The sequence below is a fragment of the Protopterus annectens genome, chromosome 14.part0 (genome assembly GCF_019279795.1).
Source record: "Protopterus annectens isolate FY-2018-M chromosome 14.part0, PAN1.0, whole genome shotgun sequence".
Classification (NCBI taxonomy): domain Eukaryota; kingdom Metazoa; phylum Chordata; order Ceratodontiformes; family Protopteridae; genus Protopterus; species Protopterus annectens.
In genome coordinates this window covers 490058481-490083107 of record NC_056748.1, presented here as the reverse complement: position 1 = coordinate 490083107, position 24627 = coordinate 490058481, and the positions used below count along the sequence as shown (strand labels likewise).

The following is a 24627-nucleotide window of genomic DNA, read 5'->3' as shown; positions in this document are numbered from 1 at the left end:
CACTATAATCCAGAGTTTTATGACTACAGTAAGATCTGCACATCCTGTGATGTTCTTACCATTCTTAGTTAACAACTTTGTGCACTGTTTCATTTTTTTTATCCATGTCCTCGCTAACCATAAAAGCTCCTTAATTCCCTTGCTGGTTTATTCATTCTTTAGTGTCCATGGTATACAAAGACAAATGAAAGGAGAGGTGACAGCCAGTGATCATGGCCGCCATCCTGCAAGATTAGGAGATTTTCAATATGCTGCTAATTATTTCCTATTGTTTGCCAGCAAGAACAGTTCAATGCCTAGTATGCTGAATTCCAAAATGACTGCAGCTTCTGCACTCCTGAAGTGCTTACATGGAATATGCACTTCATGGCCATATCTCAGGCAGAAATTTTGCAGCACAGCTAAAATCTTCCCTGCCCACAGGATGACTGAGCTTCTGCCCACCATGTTGGCTTATTCAGCATGCTGGATGCTAGCCCAGCTTGGGTCATATGGGGCATAGTCAGGTCCAAAACCACAACACTGCAGAAAAAGCCGTATGATAAGTGTATTTTGCCACAGTTACCACGCAGTCCAGACTAGTGTCACAGGTTGTATTGCTGCACTCTATCCCAAAGCTCTGTTACAGAGGGAAAATGTTTTCTGTAATGCCTGTACTTCTGTAGTAGCACACTAGCCCTTTGAACTGTTTTTTTTAAGTGTGTTTGTGTGTGTGTGTGTGTCTGTCTGTGTGTGTGTGTGTGTACGCAGAAACATATATGTATTCTTCTTATGCAAGTACTTGACCACAGTTTTCTTCAGACACAACTACCACTGGCCAACTATATTTCTTCATACTATCCCTAGGCTCAAATCACTATAAGTCCATGTTTTACATTCTGAGTAGGGGTGTTACCCCTCTTGAAATTAAACCTTACTGGCTGCCATGAAGAATGCCTTGCATATTTCATGATGGTAGAGGACAAATGCAACTATCATGCAGGCCATTTACACATTCTCTTATTCATCTTCCATTTTCTAGTAGTCAGAATTTGGCAGCACTAGGATGTCCTTATTTCATAGCACAGCTCTTTCCTACACAGGAAATTTGCACTGCTAACCTCTGGTCATCAATCAGGTTGCTAATGTAGACAATTAATTCTTCCTTTCCAGTGACAGAATGAGTAATACTCAGTTTTCTGTCATATCCACCTTGACTGGCCTTTGGAATCACAAAAACTGTTTGACAGCCTAGGCCTAGGCCTTCAATGTCACAGTGATGCCACATTGCTGTTGAACGTCTGCCTTACATTTAAATACTGATAATCCCTGGTAATGAATAGCCACAATTCAGCCCATGGCCCAAGATGGTAAAGAATTATCTATTCTTTATTTTTTTTATTTCCTTAATTTATTTCAGTTTGATAACTAATTAAGTGGACTGGTCACCATACCTTTTTCCAAGCACGATATGGTCCAAAGGGCAACAGTAAATCAGAACCATAACTATGGTGAGGTAAATGGAATGGATGCCGCAGGTGCAAACTGTCAAAAGGCACAATCTGCAAATACCAGTGTTGTTTGAGTTAAGTACCAGTATTGATTTAAGAAGCAACAAGGATATCATGGCTTCATAAATGTATGCTGATACTGCATTTGAAATCACAGTGGAAGTACTCGTCTTATGAATGTGCTGTACTAACTGTAGCAAGCAGTTTACTGCAGTTACAGGAGCACAGAAGAGGTTTTATTTCTTTTGGACCTAAATTTTGAGTTGAGTTGGATGCCATTTAGTAGAATTGCACATACATGCACACATACTTAAATACAAATATTTCAGGTACAGGCAATAATGCCTTTATAGCCTGCCTATATACCAAAACAGTTATTCCCATAATAAGCATCCAGGTTGTCCTTAAAAATATGTCAAGTAGTTCATGCTTTACTGTAATTTGGTAGTCTATACCATCATCAGCTACTATCTTAGACAACCAATTAGTACACCTCATTCCTATAGAATTTTCTACATAAGCTGTCTGATGATCTTCTAGTAATTTTTGATAACCCCAAACATTCCTAGGGCAGTAGTCTTTATATGCCCTATAGGCCTGAATAAGGTATCTTCTTAAATATCTGTATGAAACACTGTACAACTTTAAATAGTTTAGTCTTTCATAACTTAAATGTTCACATCCATGGATGCCTTGGTATATTTCTGCCATACTCTTTCCAGGTTACTCATGCCTGTTTTCTTATAATGTTTCTGTATTGTTATGCCATACTCATGTTTGAGTCTAATGTAACTAACAATCATTTCATCATTTCTGATTTACTAGACTTTACATATATTTTTATACAACCTATAATTCTATAACTGTCATTAACCAATTGGTTGATAAGATTAGAAAAACTGGATCTACCCAAATACCCAGGTCCTTAAATGAATCTACAGTTTCAATCACTGTGTGCTTTATTACATATTCACCTTTCAATTTAAGTCTCCTAAATCTCATATGCTTAGTTTTTGATGTGATTATCAACATTATTTTCCTGTGTCCAAATGGTCAATTTATTCAAATTGTTTTGCAGATATGATCCATCAGTAACACATGTAATCAGTTTACTAATATTCAAGTCATCTGCCTACAGACTGGAGAACACCTCAGATGAAAAAGATAGATCTGAATGATACAATCTAAATAAGTATGGGCCAAGGACAGAGCCCTCTGGGACACCCTGACTATAACCTTGGATTTCACCTGTCCACTTCCTGTATGATACTTGTCATGTCCTATTTGTAAGCCATGTAGCTATCCATCTTAATCAAGATTACATCAATACCTAGTTGTTCTAATTTATTGATCAGTGTTTTATGTTATGACCTTATCAAATGCTGAAGTTAAATTTACATAAATTACATTACAGCACAATTTTAATTCATATTTGGTATTATATTGTTATTGAACATCATGTTACAGGTGGTAAAAAATCTATTTTCAACATACGCATACTGATATATGGTTTCAAGACCCACTCTTTCCAATTTTCATAGTAATTTATCCCATATAACCTTCTCCATTATTTTTCCACAACAAGAAAGTAAACTTATGGGTCTGTATGACTCTGGGTTTATCCTACTTCTCTTTCCCTTAGAGACAAGTTTAACAACTGCATGTCTCCAATCTTGATGACTCTCCCTATATTTCTATGACCAGGTGAATAACAGATATAATGGTACTGTAAGTTCATGCCAAAGTGTTCTCAAGTCACTATTACTAATTCCATCTACACCCTGTGCTTTGTTTGGGTCCAGTTTGCTTAGTTCTTTTTCAATATAATCTAATTTAATTCCAGTAGCTGAGGCTACCTAGATGTTACTAGGATAATGTATCACCCTCTTTGTGGAGCCAAACTGCTCAGCATAAGATTTTGTAACTGTATCTATAATCTGTCATATTTGAGAATACATTTTAGAATCTGTATACAGTTTATCAATTTGCATGTCTTTACTCCTACCACAGTTTATGTATCTATAAAATAGTTTACTATTATACTCAATATTTTCTTGATCTTGTCTCACACTGTGTTTAATTCATCTGTCCAGCTTGTTTATTTCAATTTTCAAAGTCGAAGTTCGGCCTCGTTTTCATGTCTTACATTTTTTGTCTATCACCTTAATCAAGTATCATAGTCTCATGGAAATACATCCCCTGATATTGTGTGCCTAGATCTTGTTGTTAAACATGTTTTTGATTTTCTGTATTTAAATAGTTTCTCTTTCAAAATTTACCACATCCCTTCTGCAGTTTTTCCACTAAGCGCATCACTCCATTTATTTTTACATAGTGACTGTTTTGTTTCCATATAATATGTTATCAGTCTTCTGTGCTTTGGTTTCAATTTTATTTTGGCAGAATTATCTAGCAACAATTTAACCTTTATAGCCCCATGATCACTGCATATCAACAGTGGTAAAACTTGACATAAAATAACAGTAGTTTCTTTAAGAACACAATATCTAGTATGTTCTCTGCTAGTTTTTTAACAATCTGTAGCAATTGTTGTTCCTGAACATTCATTGTGAATAATTTCCTTACTGATGTTGTTGAATCAATATTATCCCATTCTGTTTCTAATAAATTTAGGTCCCTAGCCATTATTCGGCCTCCCTCCTGTGTGTCATGCAAGAAATGTATGGATTTCTCTAGGTCATCCGTACTTGACTTTGGTGGTTTATGCAGTCCAATGATTCTTATATGTTCCAGGGTTGTCTTTATTGTCACAGTCACACAATCTACATATTGGTATTATCACTGAACATGTAATAATCACAGGTCTCATAGCAATCCTAAATATGGCCACGGTGGTGTATCAGTTAGCATTGTCCCCTCACAGCAAGAGATTCTCTGGTTCGATTCTTGGCTAGAGTGCTTTCTGTGTGGAGTCTGCATGTCCTCCCTGCAGTTGAGTGAGTTTTAAAGACATGCAGGTAGATGCATGTGTATGTGTGTGTGTGTGTGTGTGTGTGTGTGTGTGTGTGTGTGTGTGTATATACCTTATGTGAAGGTTGGGCGCCAGCTTGGCAACTCAACACCATAAAAACTCCACTGCCAATCAGTCTGCAGAGCATTGATCTGCTGTGGTGACCCCTAACTGGGAAAAGCTGAAAGACATTGGTCATACCAATCTTTAACACCTGTTATAACACCTCCACCTGATTTTTTTTTGTTAGAATGTCTGATAAGAGTAAAAACATTTAAAACCCAACAGAAATGGTTTCCAGTCATTCCTCTTTAACCACATTTCACAAAAAATAACATCAATCTTGTGGGAATGTAGCACATTTTCTAATAAAAAAGAATATTACTAATGCTCCTAGAACTAGCAACCACCAGAGATGCTTCAAATGTAAATCCCTCTGAACGGTTACATTTTTGACCAGGCAAAAATCTTGTCTCACATTTTGTCAAATATTGCAATACATCTGCTGCAAAAATTCTCTTCCCTGATCTTGGCAAGTATACACTATCCTGTATAAATGCATGTGTGCCCCAAATTAGGCATGGTGCTCTATACATTTTCATTTTTTAAAACGGGACATTTTTTTATGTAGGTCCTTACCCAAATATCTTTTTATTCACAGTGACCTCCTTTCCATATGTGACTTGTGAAAAACAAGCTAGATCTAAGAGGGGTGTAAGTTCTCTACAGCATCAGTCCTTGTGGATGAGATCAGTTGTACCAACATGAATAAAACCAGATATATACTTCCTTACATTAAGGCATTCAAAGGCCTTTTTCACATACTCTCATTTTGGTCCTGGCAAGCATCGCGCTATTTCATTTTCATTATCATGTCTGCAAATGTAAGTATTACTTCCTGTAATAATCGAATGCCCAGTTATAAGAATATAATTTCTGACCAGATCCGAAGAAACCTCAGCTTCTAATTCAGTAATATCTGCTGTATCACTTTTACAAAGGAATGATCTTCATCACTGTTAGTCTTATTAACCCCAGTGTTTTTATTGCTTATTACTTTTGCAGACATATAGTTCTCATCCAGTTGGTTTTGTACGTCCACAGCTTAGGCCATGTTATCAACTTCTGTCTTCTCATTTTTTTCTTTTTCTTTTAGTAGTGTTCTTCAATCCTTCCAAGTTCAATTTTGATTTTTTCCTTTTCACCTTCCCTTTACGTCTTTTTTTCACTGTGTGTTTTGGAAAATATATGCATATTTCTCTAGGCCGAATGTTTTCTGATAGAACAATGTTATCATTCCCTGTAATCTGTGTGTTACATAACAAAACAGTATCCTTTTTAGTATGCATTCTCTTTTCTTTATAAACATTAGTTTATTTTTCTTCTTTGTTATTTGTTGTGAACTTCTTTTCTTTTTATATTTCCTTCTGTATGCTCTGAATCCTCAGATTGTTGAATACTTCTATCTAGAATTCAAACGTTTTCATTGGTATTATCTTGTTTACTAGGGGTTGAGGGATCTTTACTGATAAGAAACACTTCCTTTCCTAAATGTATTCTTTTATACTATAGCTAACATTATTTATGTCATAAGTCCAACCTTTAATATCTGTAACAAGAGTTCTCTAAGCTTTGCCAATTGCACAAGTGCAATCCTCATCTGTATGTGTAGATTTACTACTAAATAGTAAGCAGATCATATAACTTTTGACATGAGAAACACAGATCACCAATATTATCAGGTGTTACCTTTAAATACACATAGCATTTGGAACACTGCACAAGATAGTTGTGCTTTGGCAAATCATTAATTGCATAGTCATTTAAGAAATCCATTTTCAGCTGCAAACGAATAAAGAATTCTAGAAGAAAATCATAATCAAAATCAATAACCACAGAATGGAACTATATGCTGTAGCTAAGGTTCTGCAGTAAGTAAAACACACTGAACAATAAATAACACTGATAATAAACAAAACCGTAACAATACAGTGAATTCATTTACATAAGATTTAATACTAATATATACAATTTAGAAGTATAATGAAATAGGTATTCATTTCTCCATTATTATTTAACAGAGTTGTGTTCGGTTATTATTTCTTTAACATTTAATATTGTTTGTCAGCTCCAGGCATTCGTTTCTCGGAAAATGGAGAATGAAGTCTTGCAAATAAAACAGATACCAGCATAATATATATATTTAATTATACATAAACACATTTCATGACTATAACTGCTGTGACACACACAGCAGTGAGAATGAACTCTTGCAGCCACAAACAAAACATAAGCATTTCCACCAAGGTAAAATAGATCACATTAAAATCTATGATTCAAACAAATGGAAAATGATTTGAGAATCAAAATGAGGAATTACTCTGCATGTTAGGTCATGTTTGATCCTGGAATATGTGTGAAAAAAATAGGGGATGCCTTGGTTACAAATGTGTATATATGGCTGAGTGATACATTATTATTTATTTATTCATTGATTTGGCTTTCACTTACAAAGTCGATAAGGACTGAAGGGTATCGAAGGCTCCCGGGGTAATGGTGGTCAGTTGATTGTCATAAAGTGACAGTAGACGGATGTTCCTCAGCCCTGTGAAGCTGTCATTGTGGATACAGCTGATCAGATTGTTACGCAGCATCCTATAAAGAAAAAAAGCAACATCTAACTCAATACATTTATCTAAGAATGATATAGTGAGGAGACATTTTAGTTATTTTGATGTATGTTTTATAACTGCAAGAGAAAAATACTTGAATTGAAAATATATGGAACAGGTGTAAACAACTATAATATGGTTGGCACTAGCCATAGAAGTTCTGTTAAACCCTATGGTATTTATCTCCTCTTCACATTGATAATAGAAGGTGTTGTGCTGATAACAGAAGGTGTTATGTCTAAAGATATGAGACAGCACAGATGTCCATGTTATACTTATGCGGTTTCCACTATAATGGAGTGTGTATATGATAAAGGCAACAAACAGATCAGAAATTTCTTATGATGATTATTTTATCATACAAAGGTAAAGCCAAGGAGACTTTGCCAAACTGAAAACAGAATAACAAGTGGAAAATAAAAAAGCTTTATTCAGTAGAAACTTCTGTTATTGAGGTGATACTTCAGTTTAACAACTGCTTCTGCAACAACTAAACTAAAAATTGCTGTCCCAAACAGAACTGACAGCCCTAAATGTACCTTTACAAAACAGTGCTCAGTTAATAGTATTTGTCAAGGTTAAAATACACAAGTTAACAAAAGTTTTGCACAGGTGGCTGGTAACAAGTGTGAAATTAAAGTGTAAAAATTAACCAAAAGGGCTCTTTTTTCTAGGTCCTGTACAGTTCTTTCTAAGCAGTGCCTTCTGAACAAGAAGTACAAGTCTCTGTTGGCAGTGCCTTATTGCACACATGTCCACAGTTTCTGGTGTGCAAATATAGTTTAACGCACGCAGCATGAGTCTCTGGCACACAAATAAAATGTCTCTGGCACACACCTAAAATGTGACCTGAATGATATCTTGCTAGTTAAATAAACCACATGTCTCTGGCTCATTATTCCTTTGCTTGAGAAGTGGTTCTGGACCTCAACCACCAAGACTTCCATTGGTAGCTCAGTCCTACAGCCAACTGCTCCAGCCTCGGTATGTCTTCTTTTTACAGAAAAAAAAAAACATCCAGACTCCTCTGAACTTCTAAATACTGACTTCTGTCAAACTTACTTTAATGATCTTATAAAGTCATTGGTTGCCAACTGTCTCTGATTACCTGTGATTCTAGATAGTTTTCTTATAGAGGACTAGTCCTTAACCCCTGCATCAAAGTGTTTAGCATGGTTTACTTCTGTTCTCTTCCTCATATACACCACACAGTTTAGTTTTCAGTCTTCCCGACAGCTCTCCCTTCCCTACCAGTGCCATCTGCTAGGTAACTCCTGCTAGAGACATCATGCTATGTTATAAATGGTGACTGTGTGTGAAGGAACAATTTCATTTGAGTCTGTGTATCGTATTACTGCACAGTGTCACTACTCTCCTTTTTTCTCTCTTACTACTTGTTCCCTTTCAAACTTAGCCCCTAGAACATCAATTTAAATTCTGGTAAAGTAAATTCCTTACATTCATACCACACCTTCAAAATACTTACTTTCTGATTTATTTAACTGTAATCCTGTTGTAGATAAAAATTGTGTTCTGTTCTATAAATTATCTCTTTCATCCAATGTTTGTTCTTGGCTACTAAGACCAAATCATCTGCATAAGTTAACATTAAGGTTGACTTTATCCCCTCCTTAACTTCCCATTTCCCATCCTCTAACCTTGATCTACATGTTTGTATAACTGCATTCACCATCAGAAACAGCCAAATGCTCACTGGACAACCCTTCTTTATCCCTCTTCCCTGTCTTATCTTTTTTACCTAACCATCCATTCACCATCACATACACACAAAAATGTTCATAAATTATCCTCATTATCCTTAATTTTTCTCCTACCTCATTCTTTTAAAATGTTCAGCATTTCCCCATGATCCATACTATCAAATGCCTTAGGTACATCACATACTGTTCCTTTTTCTTCTCTTTCTCCCTTATCTATACACTCAACCACTACTTTTACCATCATTGGCAGTTCATTTAATCTTTTACCTTTAACCCCATGCACCCCTTCATCCATCATTCTTTTCTGAATAATCTGTATAGATCTTTTATGATTAGTATTTCCCATTGTAGTAGGCCTCCAGTTTATTTCTTCCCTTTCCCCTTTGTCCATATACATTTCATAAGCCCCTTACAAATCCATTCTTCTTTTATACCTCTCTCCATCTATTCATTAAATTTTTCCAGAAAACATCCTTTTTGTCACTGACATTTCTTTAAATAAGCTGTATCTTAATCCACCTGAACCTGGTGTGGATTTTTCTTAACCTTCTTTTATAGCATCCTGTAACTCTTTCTTTACTACTCTTTTTTCCACTTCTTCCACTACCTCCTTTTTCATCTTCGTTACTTTCCATATACCCTGTCGCATTCTTTTTCGCATACATATTCTGTACATAGCTTTCAATTATATCCACAATTTCCTCTTGTTTATATTTTAACTGTCCTTTTCTCATCCTTCATTACATCTGTTTTTCTCTTATTACATCTCAATTTCTTATTTAAAAATGGGGAAACTTCTTGCTTTCTCTCTTTCAAATAATACTTTTGTCTAAATATCATCCATTCTGTTTTCTTTATTATAGTGATATAATTTATTTTCTTCTTTTTCAAGACATCCCGCTGCCCCACTCTCTACTATTCTTTCACATATTTATTTTTTGCTTATTATATATCATCTTTTCCTCCTTCCATTGCTCTCTCAATAATTTTAAGTATATAGTTTAAAATTTTCTTTATACGTCATCCATCACTTTGCCAAACTGTCATAAAATGGCTGCTTTATTCTCATATGATCTTCCCATAGTTGCCGTCTTTCTTTTTTAAGACATTCCTTTCCTGCAATTGTTCCTGTAATCTTTTTAACATTTTTCCTTTTATTTTATTTTCATTCTCTCCTATTACTCCCCATATAGCTGTATGATCTGAAAACTTTGCTTCTCTAATTCTAGCTTTTATTTCTTTTGTGTCATTTGTAAACAGAGTATTATCGATCTCTGTCTTAAGTAACCTCCTCTTATAAGAATATTCTCTCACTTTACATGTTATTAACCTACCATTATTTACAACTTCATTCAGCATTTTTACATTTTTTTGTTTTCCCTTTCACCTTTTCTAAATTGCCATTAAAGATACCCACCACCACGGCATACATATTTACTACCACATCATTGTGAATTTCCTCAAACATTTTTTCCTTTCAGTTACTTTTGTATATATATATATATATATATATATATATATATATATATATATGGTTCTACCTGACATGACTGAACGCTTATATGACTGAAAGCTCACATGGTCGACAGTTCATTTGATTGACATGAATTTTAGGTGGGGGGCTTTGCCCCTCACACCCCCCAATAGGGGGGCTGTGCCCCCCACACCCCCCCTAACTATATATATCAACGCCAAGGTCGCACAACATTGGGGAGGGGGGCAAATTCATGTCAATCAAATGAACTGTCGAGCATGTGAGCTTTCAGTCATATGAGCTTTCAGTCATGTCAGGTAGAACCATATATATATATATATATATATATATATATATATATATATATATATATACACACACACACACACTACTACTATTCTAAAAACCTTGTGCCCTTTCTTACATCACACACTAAAACCTTCCCTGCCACAACCCCCATTCTATCTAATATTTTAATCTCTAATTTTTAGCAATACGTCAGTGCCTGAACATGTGTCACTCTCTGTAGTCCATGCCACTTTTCTTTTCCAAACCATTTAAAATTCCACCCTCTTCCTATTATCTGTACTTTTTATGTCAAGCAAAGAAATCACCTCTGCATCTATTTTTTCACACCACTCAAAACACCTCCATTTTTCTATCATCACATTTCATCCTATTCACATTCAGTGATGCTAAACTTATGTTAACCTTTTCCCTGTTTTTGCTTTTTCTTTCAGTTCATCTTTTGTCCTTTTTTTTCTCCCTCTCACCCTTTCCCCAAAGAACATTCCACTTTTTTTCTGACTCAGAGCTCATATTCCCTCTACTTCTTCCTCTATTTCTAATACCCAAACTTCTTTTTCATCTCTATATATCTTTATTTTTCATTTATTAGTTTGTGGACTTCATCTACTGCATTTTTTCTATATTTTTATTTTGTACTTCCTCACCCCCACCCCACCTCAATCCTTTCATATTTTTCACTCAGATTATGCATTTTGAACCCCTGCATACTTGAGTACTATTAAAGGTAAGCATTTATTTTTAAAGGACAACACTACGCAAGTGTCAAGTTTTCTTTTCTCTTCATCACATGTTAATTTAACTGAAGATAGTCACATATTAAGAAACATTATTTAAGTATTGCATCCATTTTAAACCAGCACCCGATTCTGCATTTCTTTTTTTTTTTCCCTGTGAAATCTCATATTATTTCCTTTTGGTGTCTGTTACAGTGTGCAGGCACTTTTGTGGTCGAGGGAAGTCACTGAGTAGAGAAAGAATAGCTACCTGTAAGATATTTAAGGAGCTATGTCAGTTTATTGACCAAACACATTTTCGAAACCCACATGGTCAAGATCATATGGTCGATAATGCAGTTAATCAAAAAACTGATATAAATCTACACAACACCCTCCAACAACACAAATAAAAGCCATCCTGCATCTGGACACCCCCTGCTAATTATTTATACCAACCAAGATTGCACTACAGTGGGGAAAAGGCAACTTCCCCAGTCACTACTGTACCACGATCTTAGGACGATTAGATGAACCAAACTGTCAACCATATTTGTTTCGACAATTTGGTCCTTCGACCAATTAACATAGACCCAATATTTAAAGCTTTAAGAAAGCAAAGCAATTAGGCCACTGAGTACAATTACAATAATCGCTACAGGGACAATAAAAAAGTATTGAAACTAGTCACAGACCGCTAGCTTGTAGTTTAAATGTTAACTGTCATTCAGAGGTGATCTGCATTACAGCTAAGTCAAAACCTTTGGCCTTTGCTTGAAGAAAATACCATTAGCTACTATTTAAAGCCTAACATTCATAGCATAAAATGTTGTTTTGAGGATCATCACTAACAAAAGTCTAAGGGAATCATTGAAAAAAATTAAATGACGTGTTCGCCAGAGCCAGTCAAAAAAAAAAAAAAAAAAAAAAAAGCTAAAAAATCACAATACTCTTACTCTAAGTAAATGCAAATACAGATCCAGAAAATCTGCCTGCTTATGTTATATTATGAAGAAACAGAAAAATCTTTGCTAGAAAACAAAACGACATTAGCATGGTTTAAGGTGTAACAAATCAATACAAAATTATGCAGAAACAGTAATATTGCAGGGAACATCAATACATGATAAAAACACCTTTCATCCATTTTGAGTTGTGGTTGTTCTTTAAGTTACATATGAATACCTCTCATCCACTTTCTTCTAATACTTACAGTGTTCGGAGCCCCTCCAGACCCTTAAACATTCCACTGCGAACAGAATCCAGTCGGTTGGCAGTTAGATGCAGCTCACTGACTGAGGCGGCCCCTTCAAATGTTCCATCTTCAATCTCCAGGATCTTATTGTTGCTTAGATTACTGTGAAAGAACAGAGACAGAGCTGAATGCCCTAACCACACAGTAGTATTATTTTCATGACAGTTTTTATAGAAGACATACTCTAGCATATATTTCTTGTCATCTGCCTCTCAGTTCTTGGCATTAGCACAACAGAATGCATTTGTAAATACTGCTTGAATGCAGTGGGGGGTATAATACTGTTTATAACTAGCTTTTCTCTTCTTTTTGCACTTCAGATTCACCCTGTCTACCCATCCACTACTTTGACACAGCCTGTAATGAATTCCATCCCCAGTATTATATCAGCAAATTTACCTTCCTGCCACAGACCATCTGGCAACATGGAAGTAAAGTCTGCCCCTAAACTTACTCCACACATATGCTAACACTAATCAATATGGAGTCTGTAATCCTGCTTCTCAGGAAAGTGGCATTATCTTTTGCATTTATTTATTTTTGAATGGCTTAGTCCCAGTAAGGCATGTGTTTACTTTGCTTGGTAAGGGAAGCTTATTTTATTAGTGAATTGCTTTATTTCTGCTTAATGAGATACAAAAGCTGCAAGTATCATATATTATGTTGACGTTCTGGGCAGATTACCTCAGGGATTAAGGGAAGAAACCCGAACAGAAAAGTCAACAATCTGATGACAATAAACTGCAGCAACTAATCTTCCCATTAACAGCAGTTCTGCTATCATATTTTATTTTGCTGGCTGCTGAAGTTCAGCCTTGTCCTTCATGTAATTTGCAAAATTTTATATTATAGCATGTGCAAGTCATTTCTTAAAAATAAAGCATTCTGCTATTAATGGGAGCTGGATTAATATGTTTCCATAAGCATGGCTGCAGGTCAGAGCATCACAGTTTCCTTCAGTAATTATTGTCTCTCCTTTTGGTGGTTTCACAACAATCTAATAAGACAAGTATTTTCAATACAAAACTAAGTCAAGCAAACATGACACCAAGGCACAAACTGCATCTGGGATAAAAAAAGAATAGTTTATGTCCAAAATAGGGAAAAAATCCAGTACAAAACTGGTGTGTAACTTTAATGGCACTTATATTTTGGTAAAAGGCCACAGACTTTCAGGTAATTTTATTGGTATTCACTTTTTATTGTAGGCTCAAACTATATTGTGTGTTTTAAAAACACAATCTGACAAAAATTTGAATGTCACTGAAACATACTTCTTAATTTTAAAACACAGAAAATGGTTTTAATTGTTGTTTTTAAGCATGATTAATGAATTTGCATTTATCTGAATGATAAAATAGTGGAAAGTAGTTTTGAAACACATACAAGTGCTACAGCAGATGAGCTATTATATTGTGATCTTGCCAATCAATTGTATGTATCATGGAGGATTATCATCAGATTTCTGATCATAACAAGTGGATTATTTCTTCAAGACATAGATGCCAAGAAACTCACTTCAATATTAAAATTATGAGAGTGAATACTGGCATCCATGTCAAAAGCTCATAATAAAGAGTTATGATATGTGACCCATCATAATTCTTTTTAGTGCATGGAACTGTGAACTGTATACAGCAACAACCAAAAAAAGAAAAAAGTCCAGTAAAACACTTAACACTGCAGCAGGTAGAAACAAGTTCCCATTTTAGAATTAATGGATTTTAAAAGCTGTTAGACACTTCATTCCAACACAATTTCCATTTATAAATGTGGCAGAGTGAAGTTCTAACAGCTTTTAAAAACTGTTTTGCATTCTGCAGCTGTTATGCTGGCATTGTCTACTGTTAGTCCCTAGCACAAGAACCAATCTTAACAGTGCTTAACAAGTTTTTGTTAAGCACCCCTAAACTCTGTTAAGATTGTGTCTCATGCTAGGGGCACACTTAACAAGTTTACCTTTTTCCTAGTTTTGAGGTGTAACCATGACTCTTCATACACTACAAGGTAATAGTATAATTTACCATTACGATGATGCTTTCTCATACCTTTCTCCTTAGGCATGCATGGTTACTTGTGCTGTACTGGTGTATGCCTGGTAATCTGGTTGTTTCATGCTTACTATTTATTTATTGACATTTGCTTACCGGGAAAGTCTAACCGGATAGGAACCTATTTTCAGAGAAGACCCAGAAGAAAACCTCCAAAGTATTACAAAACATTTTAAGAACAATAATTTTACAATCTTCAAAAATAATACAAAAAAAATTTACAGTTTGAATAACTATAACAAATTAACATAATATGAAAACATTGGTTAAGAATAGATACAATTAATATTTTTATTTAACATTTGTTTATCGGAAAAGTCTGACTGGGACAGAGCCCATTTTCAGTGGAGCCATGGGGAGAAATGCTGCAGGCACGTCTTTGGAATGTGGGAGGAAACCGGAGCACCTGGATGAAACCTATGTAAGTGCAGGGAAGATGTGGACTCTGCATAGAAGGCACCCCAGATGAGAATGGAATCAGAGAACCTCTGGCTGTGAAGTGACAACGCGAGCCGCTGCACCACAGCACTTCCCAGTCATGACAATGCGAATATGACAATGATTCAATATTTAGATGAATTTTAGTCTGTTTATGGTGAAATTAAAGATAAGTTAGTATAATTCAAACAGGAATTGCAATATGAAGAGAGGGAAAAGCAGGTTCATGGTATATTTAGAGAGAAAGCTAAGGGAGATAATTTGATACAAGAAAGGAAGTGAGTGAAGAAAGGAAAGTAAGGAGGTGTAAGGTATAAACAGGTATTTGTCCACATTTAGGGATATAGTTTATCCTGGTGTTGAACAGGAAAAGAGACAGCTTTTGGATAGGAAGTCTTTCAGAATGGTTTTGAAGGATGGAAGGGAGTGTATTGACCTGACAGATACAGGTAAGGAGTTCCAGGCCTTAGCAACATGGTACGAGTATAAACAATGGCTAGCAGATATGATAGGTTTGTGGACATACAGGAGTTTTTGGTCACTGGAAAGTAATGACCAACTAGGAACATGGTTGTGTTGAATGTATTTAGTTATATATATATATATTGCTCACTCTTTGGGATATATTTTGTTTTTATTCATCTATTTTGCTTTTATAGCCAGCATTCTACATATATAAATAAACTGAAAATTATTTTATATAATTATTGTGCTAGGTTGTGAGGTTATTTATGATTTTATAGAACAATCATAGGAAGGCATATATTCATTGTTACAGAAATGCAAAATCAAAGGGTAGATTTCTAATATTTTCAATCCACAGTGGTTTCAGCTGTTTGTTTTCCACTCATAGTGTCTCAGAATATTACTTTCCTATGTTCTGTGGTGTATTCAGTACTTCAGATATATCAAATATGTGACAACATGGGGGCTCAGTGGTAAGATCTCTGTTGTATAATTCAAGGGGGTGGGGATCAGTTTTGATCAAAAAATCTTTATGTTTATAAAGTTAGCATAGTGTTCCAATGCATGGTGTGGGTTTGGTTTTCACTGGTGTACTCCTCTTTTCTCTCATTTCCCCAAAACACATCTTATTGTTTATACTTAACTCTATATATATATATATATATATATATATATATATATATATATATATATATATATATATATATATTTCTTTTTACGCTTTGGCTCAAGTTCTGACAGAAAAGGATCCATAGACCAGCCCACTTATGTGGGTAACAAATTTTGGTAAAATAAATACACTGGACACCATGACTGCATATTTAGATAGGCATACCACCAGATAGGGGAAACCCCATGCTGGAGGATGTCTATAAAGAATGATTACTTGGTAAGGAGGCATGTAAAGCTAGCCTCAGAATAACTGCCGGGATAACAGGTTGTAGTCAAAATACAGACTGATGTATTTTTAGCGCACAGAACTTAATCTGCTATTTCTAATTTGCTTTATCAGTGGAATCTTTATAGATAAATATAATAACATGCGTGTTTAGAGGAGAAAAGTAGAGCTTTACATTCCTCCTTGTCTTTTGATTCCCTGAGAAAGCCTAACTACAGCAGATTCTTCAAATTGTTTACTGTGACTGTGATGGAATTCTGTTATATTGTTAAGTAAAACTCCATGATCCTGAAGCTCAATCCATGCTTGTTCTTTAAATAAGGAATGTTTAACTTTTCCCTTAAACTGATGGCTGTACCAGAAAGGTACAATACATTAAAAAAAGGCAAAAACTGTTAAAAAGGCAATATAAAGGAACCACTACTAACATCAGTAGAAATCCTCACAGAATTGTGTGACTAACACTTATTCATCTCCATTCATATGCATGTTAATGCTGGCTTAAGGTCATCTATTACTGAGTTTAGCCACATTTCAGCATGGTGTTCTTTGGCTGGATCACTGCACCTACTTCTGTCTGCAGTGTCTGTGACGTAAAGGTAAAGACCTTAACCATTATGCCAAACTTTCCCCTCTTCTCTTCATATCTTTATCACTTCCTCTGTGCCTGTTTGGTTTGTGTTAAACTTATTAAACTACAGTTATTAGGTCATTGCCAGGCATTGCAAAGCACTACGCTGCTATATGGGTTTTCTGATAAATGAAAAAAAAATCCTTTATATTGCTTACAAACCTTTTTTCTAGATGGGAGCCTCTACTGGTTTTTGCTTTGGATAAACATTATATCTCCGTTTACTTTACTTGCAGCATTCATGTTCTGAAAGCAATCCAGCAGGCTCTCTTCTTGCGAGAATCGTGTACTCAGGGATTACGCAAACCATGAATTAACTTTATGACTCTTCCAAGGAGTTTCTGTTTCTTTCTTTTGGAGAACATTTTTGAACTGTATTTAATAAAAAAGTGACTTCTCACTAATGAGCTCTCCTTAAATCATGGCACAACATTGGCAGAAAAATAGAAACAAAAAAACAAAAAAAAACAAAACACCAGCTGTCTTGAAACTACTAGAGAGAGAGAGACTGCAGCAAAGGGAATGAAATTTCTTTAATGTTAATTTTTGTCCCTAAGGCAAGTGCTGATTATGGATTGGCATGCCATCACTTCCACTCTCCGGTTATTAAAACCAACTCCTGTGAAGCCCCACTGGTATCTTATTTCAATTGCAACTGGTTACTATTAATTATATAGCTCCTAGCTTCCTGTCCTGCATCCTTTTAAATGATTTTATCACACTGCCAGTTATGTCTAAACTCTGTGGGCTGTAAACTAGTCTGAAGAAGAGTGTTAATTATTTATTAAATCAAAAGCTAAAATACTCTGAGATTTTTTTTTCACATTTGTGTTTCACTGATGTTACAAAAAATGTTTATTAAGCAAGCTGTTACATAGCTGTTGTTCTCTGTGATCCTTTAGTCTCTGGTATTTTCCATAGTACTACTATCAGTCTCTTAAGCTTTTTAGTTTATTATTTTTACCTTGGAACCATTTTTCAATATTCATCAGGCCAATGTGAACTTCGGAAAGACTTCCAGAGATGTAAATGCCATCTGCCTGCTCATTATTATGTGCTCCTTCTGTTGTGATATCTGTATACCATGTCTATGTTCACACATCGAAGAGAAACTTCAACGAACAGCTATTTCACAAATAGTAAGCTAAGAACATTGCTTACATCGAAGAGTGAAATCATCATAAAAAAATCATCGAAAGGTAATAGTTGGCCAATAACAAGGAACTATATATACCAGCTCCAAGATCGCACTATAGTGGTAAAAAGGGCAAATTTTAAAAGGTGAATTACACTTAAAAAATACTTATACAGTGCAGTACTTCCTTGTTGTTGGCCAACTGTTACCCTTAGATGATTATTTTATGATGATTTCACTCTTTGGTGAATGCAACATTCGCAGATTACCGTTCATGGAATAGCCATTCGATGAAGTTTTTCAGTGTGTGGACATAGACCCCTGCATACCTTTAGTCTGGTCCAGTTATTTTAGAGAAGGCAATATTAAAAATCTTTAATTCTAAACAATAAACATGAGCTGTATAACAGTTAACTGTATAATATTAATATGCTGCTTTTCTTAGTACACATTACTGCATAGTCAACATTCTTTTCCCGGCATACCTCTCAACCTCTTGATGCAAGAAATCTGGATAAAGTAAAAAATAATGGGGAGGGGGACAAACGCCCAAAAATAGTTACAATTTTTAAATATTGCTCTTATAAACTTATAAAGTTAATATAGGAAAATGTTTTGCATTAACACTGATTTATCAAAGGATATGAAGTCTGAAACTTAGTTATCTTTCATAATTTAGTGACATCAATCATTAATGATTTGCCGGAAAACCAAAATTTTATGAAGAACAGACCAAAAATAAGAGGCCAAAATCTGGGACAGTCGGTGAAAATCTGGACAATTGAGAGGTATGGTTCCCAGCCCTCTTTCTCCATTTGTAGCCAAATCATTTGCTTATTTATTTTTCCTGGACTGCTGTGCTTTGAAAAGTTAGTACATTTCAGCTTATGTGTATTTGTCACCTTGCTGGGTAGTGGGTAGCACAGGCCTACTTTATAAACTGTGATGTTGGCTAAGTATACGAGACAGCGGGATTCTTCATTTTATTTACAGAAGACAAATCCAATGAGGGTGGCTTGGAAGGCTACAACGTTGTACATGCAGCATGAAGGAATTAAATTTTTCGGGTAGTTATGATGTCTTTTAATCCAGACTAGCAGGAAAATTGAGTGTTTCTACGCCTTTTCAGATGAAATGCAATGCTTGATTTTTCAGTGCTGGAACAAAGCATGTGGGTGACAGAATATGTCCTCTGTGCATGTGTTAGGGACATACCTCTCAACAGTCCCTGATTTTGGCTCACATTTAGCTCTGCCCCTATTAATCCCTCTTAAAACTGGTGACTTTTGGACAGCAGTGGTGAATTACACATAATAAATATTGACAATTGCAGCGACAGACTTCTTTTTCTACAGAAAATGTATATGAATTCATGTACTCTTATTCTGTCAACATCTCAAGTTAACAGTGCTAATATTTTTAAAAGTGGCCCTGATAGTCATTGATTATTTCTGGATTTATTCCTGATTCTGATGGTTCTGCCCTGATTCAGTTGAGAGCAATGGTTAAGGACCCTACACACAATTCAGTCTGGATGGAATGATCTAGCAGCAGAGTTTTTAAGATTTTAGCAACTGTCTTTCTTACGTATCAAACAGATATTAATCTGATTGACGCAAACCATAGGGAATACCATGCATCATTCCAGTATCGTTCCAGTACTTACCTTGTGATTAATGCCCAGATACTGCAAAGCACTTGATAGTTAATGATTTACAAGATCAAAAGCCCGCATGCTAATTTAAGTAAAACAACATTCTTAGTTAAGAGGAATCTCCAGCCATCTTCCTCTTTACATTAAGTGGAAATATTTTCTTTGCATCATAATCTGCTGGTCTCCATACCCCTTCTCACATCATCGCAATCAAATATGTAAGTATGTCCTCAAACCGTGAACATGCACAAAAGTTATTTTTTTCATATTCATAATACTTTCTGTGTATTTCTACACTTCATCTGGAACAATTCGTTGCCACTCTTACACCTGCTATTTGGAACACTTCCTATTCACTTGCCATTTTCATTGCAAATTGTTGTCATTTTAAAACTTGCCATCAGGTTATTACTGTCTCCCCACAGCTCGGCATATTACTAATCTGTCTTTTAATCTCACTTTCTTTTAAGAAATATAAACTACTGCCTAATCTGTAGACTTATTTTGTTGGAACTTATGATCCATTCCAGTGAACCCAAAAGTCTGTCAGCAATGCTTGGAAAATGTAAGAAAAGGAATTACTATTCTGTTATTTCTGCCTTTCACAATAAATGAAATGGGAAGTTTAGAATTCAGAAGTTAAATGCGGCTCCTGTTTATCTAACTTGGAAAGTGGCAGACATTATTTAAGCTTCACGATACTTATACTTTGTCACTCAGCATCCATATTGTCTTTTTCTTGGTCACAGAATGCTAAGAACTCATTTTCTTTTGATCTTTGTAATATAGTGAATACTAAAAACATATGTGGTATACTTTCATAAAGACAAACTAAGGCAACAGGGCATGCTATCCAAGTAATAAGTCTTGTCCTTGGAAACAAATTAGCATTGATTTTGACTAGAAAAAATACTATGTTTTATGCACCTGTCTAATACATCAAATATTTGGATTCATACTCACATTTTCTTCAGCTGAGTAAGCTTTTTGAAGATTCCAGTGGCTTCCAGCACTGTAATTTCGTTGTTGTTCAGTCTTCTGCAGACAGTGGGAATAAAAATAAAAATAAAATAAGGATCATGAACTGATAGGTCTGGGAGATTGTCTAGATATCAGCATTAACTTACAATATCATCATGCAATACAGTAAAGCTGCGTATTAGTAAAATATCCTACCATTTTGACTGAAGTGAACACTGCTAACTGATTTCAGGGATATATGACATTTGATCCAAGCTTCATTTGACAATCCTTGTAGTCTCAAAAAGTACTAAATGAAGCAACATAAAGTCGAACTGCATTGACTTAAATTTTCTAGACAAAATTAATTTTTGAAGGATTTTTGAAAGATTAGTCATATGACCCTGGAGTTAAAATACTTAAGTAGTGGAAGTGTAGTAATGCGAGAGGCTTGCTCCTCCTGTCATGTAGGTGATAATACAGTCCATTTCCCTTATGCACAAGAGAAGAGATTTCATTTAAACTTCCTATTTTTAAAATGTCTGTGGTCATCCATGCAGAGCTGTCTTAGAAGTATGTTTCTGTGTATGGTAAAACTATTTACAGTTACCAGTGACTGTCCTTGATTAAGGTACACAACGATTCCGAAATTAAAACAGCACATACTTTACTTGCATAATGAAACTTCAAAGCAGTCTCACATCTCTTATATGTAGCAGATTGTGCCAGGTTATAAGTTACGAATTCTAAGATTCTAAGTTGGTTTGCACAGACAGGTCCTGTAACTAGGAACGGTATATTTTCAGTACTATATCCCACAAATAAATGTCCCAAATCTTAGCCATCTCAGATTCATACATCCAAACATTATACATCAATTTATTCATTGATCTATTTTCTAAACTACTTGTCCTAGTATTGACAATAGTGGTAGTAAGCTGATAATGGATAATTAGACTTCCTTAACACTAGCAGTAGTCCCCAACTCTTTAGGCAGGATCTTCAGTTGTTCCTGGACAAAATGAGAGATAGTACAGTTGTGTAAGTAAACTTACCATAACCATAGATGTTTGAATGATCACTGCTGCAGTAACCTTAGCTATATGGGTTATATCCTGCCAAGGATAAACAGCTGGACAGATTCCAAAGTTTCAGGGCACCTTCCATGCACCCAAACTGCCAGGCACCTCGAGTTGAGCTGACTGAAAGACGAGCAGAGAGAGGGAAGCTGAGCCCTAAAAGGCCAATGTTAGAAAGAACAAAAAATAAATAACTACACCCTGGCATAAACAACATGCTAAAACACAAGGGTGATGGTGGGAGGGAACAGTTACCGCAGCAGCAATCATTTGAACATCTACTGTTACGGTAAGTACACTTACACAACTGTACTATGTTCATCATATTGATCACTGCTTCAGTAGCCTTATCTATATGGGTAGATTACCCCAGCTTACTACATTTGGGTGGTGGAAGGAGAAGGCTCCAGGAGCCCTTGGAGAATGGTCCTTGGAAATTCTAATCTAGACCCAGAGAAGGAATCAAACTTATAGTGTTTTGTAAATGTATGTGCAGAGGACCAAGTTGCTGCTTCTTGAACCTCTAGAATCTAACTCTTTCCAAAAAGCCATAGATGAAGCCAAGATTTTGGTAGAGTGGACCTTGACCCTGCCAGGAATAGTTTTGTTGTGATGAGTATAACAAAAAGGTAATAGCCTTAGATAACCATTTTGAAGTAGTCTGTTTTGACACAGTTTGTCCCTTCTTCTTACCTTCACAATAAAGTAATAATTGATCCAAAGATCTGAAAGATTTAGTTCTGTCATGATATTACCCGAGTTGTCTGAGGACATCCAAGGTTTGGAATATTCTTTCTTTCTCATTTTTGGGTTCAGGAAAAAAACAGAGAGATGGACAGTTTGGCTTAAAGTAAACTTAAGACACCATTTTAGGCATTAAAGAATGATTAACTCTGAAAGTAACCCTGGCCCTGTAGAAAATGAGGTAGACTTGAGTCACCATAACAGCTTGAAACTCAAATACTCTTCTTTCAGAGGTCAGAGCAATCAGTAAAAATGTTTTCCACGTTAAGACCATCAAAGGGTTCCAGTGGCCATAGCCCTTGAAGAAGTATCAACAGAGTCATACTCAGACTGCACACAATGATTAGTGACTTGAGCAATATAATAAATTAAATTATTTAAAGCAGATTATTCCTCACAAGAAGAAACTGGAGACAAAACATTCCTTGTACTTTCACAATTAGTCAGGACAAACCTTAACATATGAGCATAACAATTCAAAATTCTAAAAATCTAAATTGCAAAACCATACACTTTTTCTCATACCTCTCTTCCCATCCTTATCAGAAATAGTAAGATTAGAATTAACTAAGTGTATAGCAGCAGAAGGATTAACTAAAGCTATAAGTGCTGGATCAGGCTTGGAAAGTGTGAATGAAAACTAAAAAGACTGAGAAACATCCTAGATGCCTTTTTAGGGACAGCTGGCTGACTGTCAGGAAAGCTGCAGGCAGTAACACACACATCTTTCAAGGCAGACAAAACTGTAGGAAAGGGTGCAGGTTCTGAAAATTCCTTCTGTAACAGCTCATGGTATTTTCTGAGTTACAAAAAAAAAAAAAAAAAAAAACCAGTCAGCATTCTCCCACTGAAAAGACTGGCACATTCTAGAAATTGTTTCAGAGAAAGAGAACTTCCCACAGAGAGAATCAGAAATTGATCTTTCCTCTTAGTCTAAATAAGAAATCTGAGCAGAAAGCCATGTATGTTCCTTCATCCTCCTGCCTGGATTCAGAATCTTAAACATCTTCATGATAGGAAGTCTCCCTCTTTCTTTTACCAGACGTTACCTGATAGGATGGATCAATAGCCAGAATTAAACCTTGAGCCAGACCCAGTACTCTACTCCTCTCTAAGGAAATATGAGGAGGGGTATATATGCTTAGTTTTCTGCTTCTTTTTGACAGGGAAAATGGAGTCAATACTGTTATTAGTGGGTGCAGCAGCTTTCCTAGGGATGGGCACAATATTCTGACAAAACAGGGAAGCCTTACCTCTTCCCTCTACCAGGACTGACATGAGTGGCTTTCCATTGTCCACTGAGGGGACCCCAACAGACACAGAGGATGTGGCTAAACCTTGGTCCATAGTTGCTATACTAGAGGGATTCGGGGTAAAAGATGAGTGGTGTGAGGTACAACTAATGGCCACACCAGAGTCACCTACCTGTGGCTGAGGCAAACTGCTATCCTGATTTGAGGGCAAAAGCTGTTTGCTTAACTTTTTCTTTGTATGGCTGGAAGAAGGACTGACCATTTGTTCCATGGTCAAGCCAAAAATAGTGTCTCAGAAAATGCCGGTAAAAGTAAAAAATATTTAATAGTCACCTTTTTCCCAGACAAACACAGTAAAAGACACTTTAAAATACTTTGCCAGCCACACAAAATAAAATAAAGACAATTTCTCCACAGAAAAATGGTTTTCAGTTACTTTAAACAACTTTTAAATGATCAAGAAAAAGAGTGCTTAAAACATAAACTCCTAGCTTTAAAATAAATTTCCTCAAGAGGAAAGTATAGATATTAAATAAATTTATTAAAATAATTTTTCCCCTAAAAGGAACTTATCTGCGCACCAAAGGAACAGCACAAGTTGACTGTCAATCCTTGAAAGCCTTAGAGGAGCGTATTCTTCAGTGGCAGTAAAGCCCTGAGGGACTTTGCACCCAAACTTGTCTTTTTGTCAGCTCAGCTTGGTCTACATTACCG

The 24627-nt window shown here is 35.7% G+C and overlaps 1 protein-coding gene across 2 annotated transcripts in view; it reads right to left on the bottom strand.

Moving 5' to 3' along the window:
* SLIT1 (slit guidance ligand 1) overlaps positions 1-24627 on the bottom strand; it is a 3022655-nt gene that overhangs the window by 696309 nt on the left and 2301719 nt on the right. For both annotated transcript variants that reach the window (XM_044056244.1, XM_044056245.1), the window contains exons 17-19: positions 20841-20915; positions 12564-12707; positions 6973-7116 (exon numbers count right to left, since the gene is read on the bottom strand). In XM_044056244.1, coding sequence (XP_043912179.1) covers positions 6973-7116; positions 12564-12707; positions 20841-20915 — 363 coding nt within the window. The remainder of the gene's footprint in view (positions 1-6972; positions 7117-12563; positions 12708-20840; positions 20916-24627) is intronic.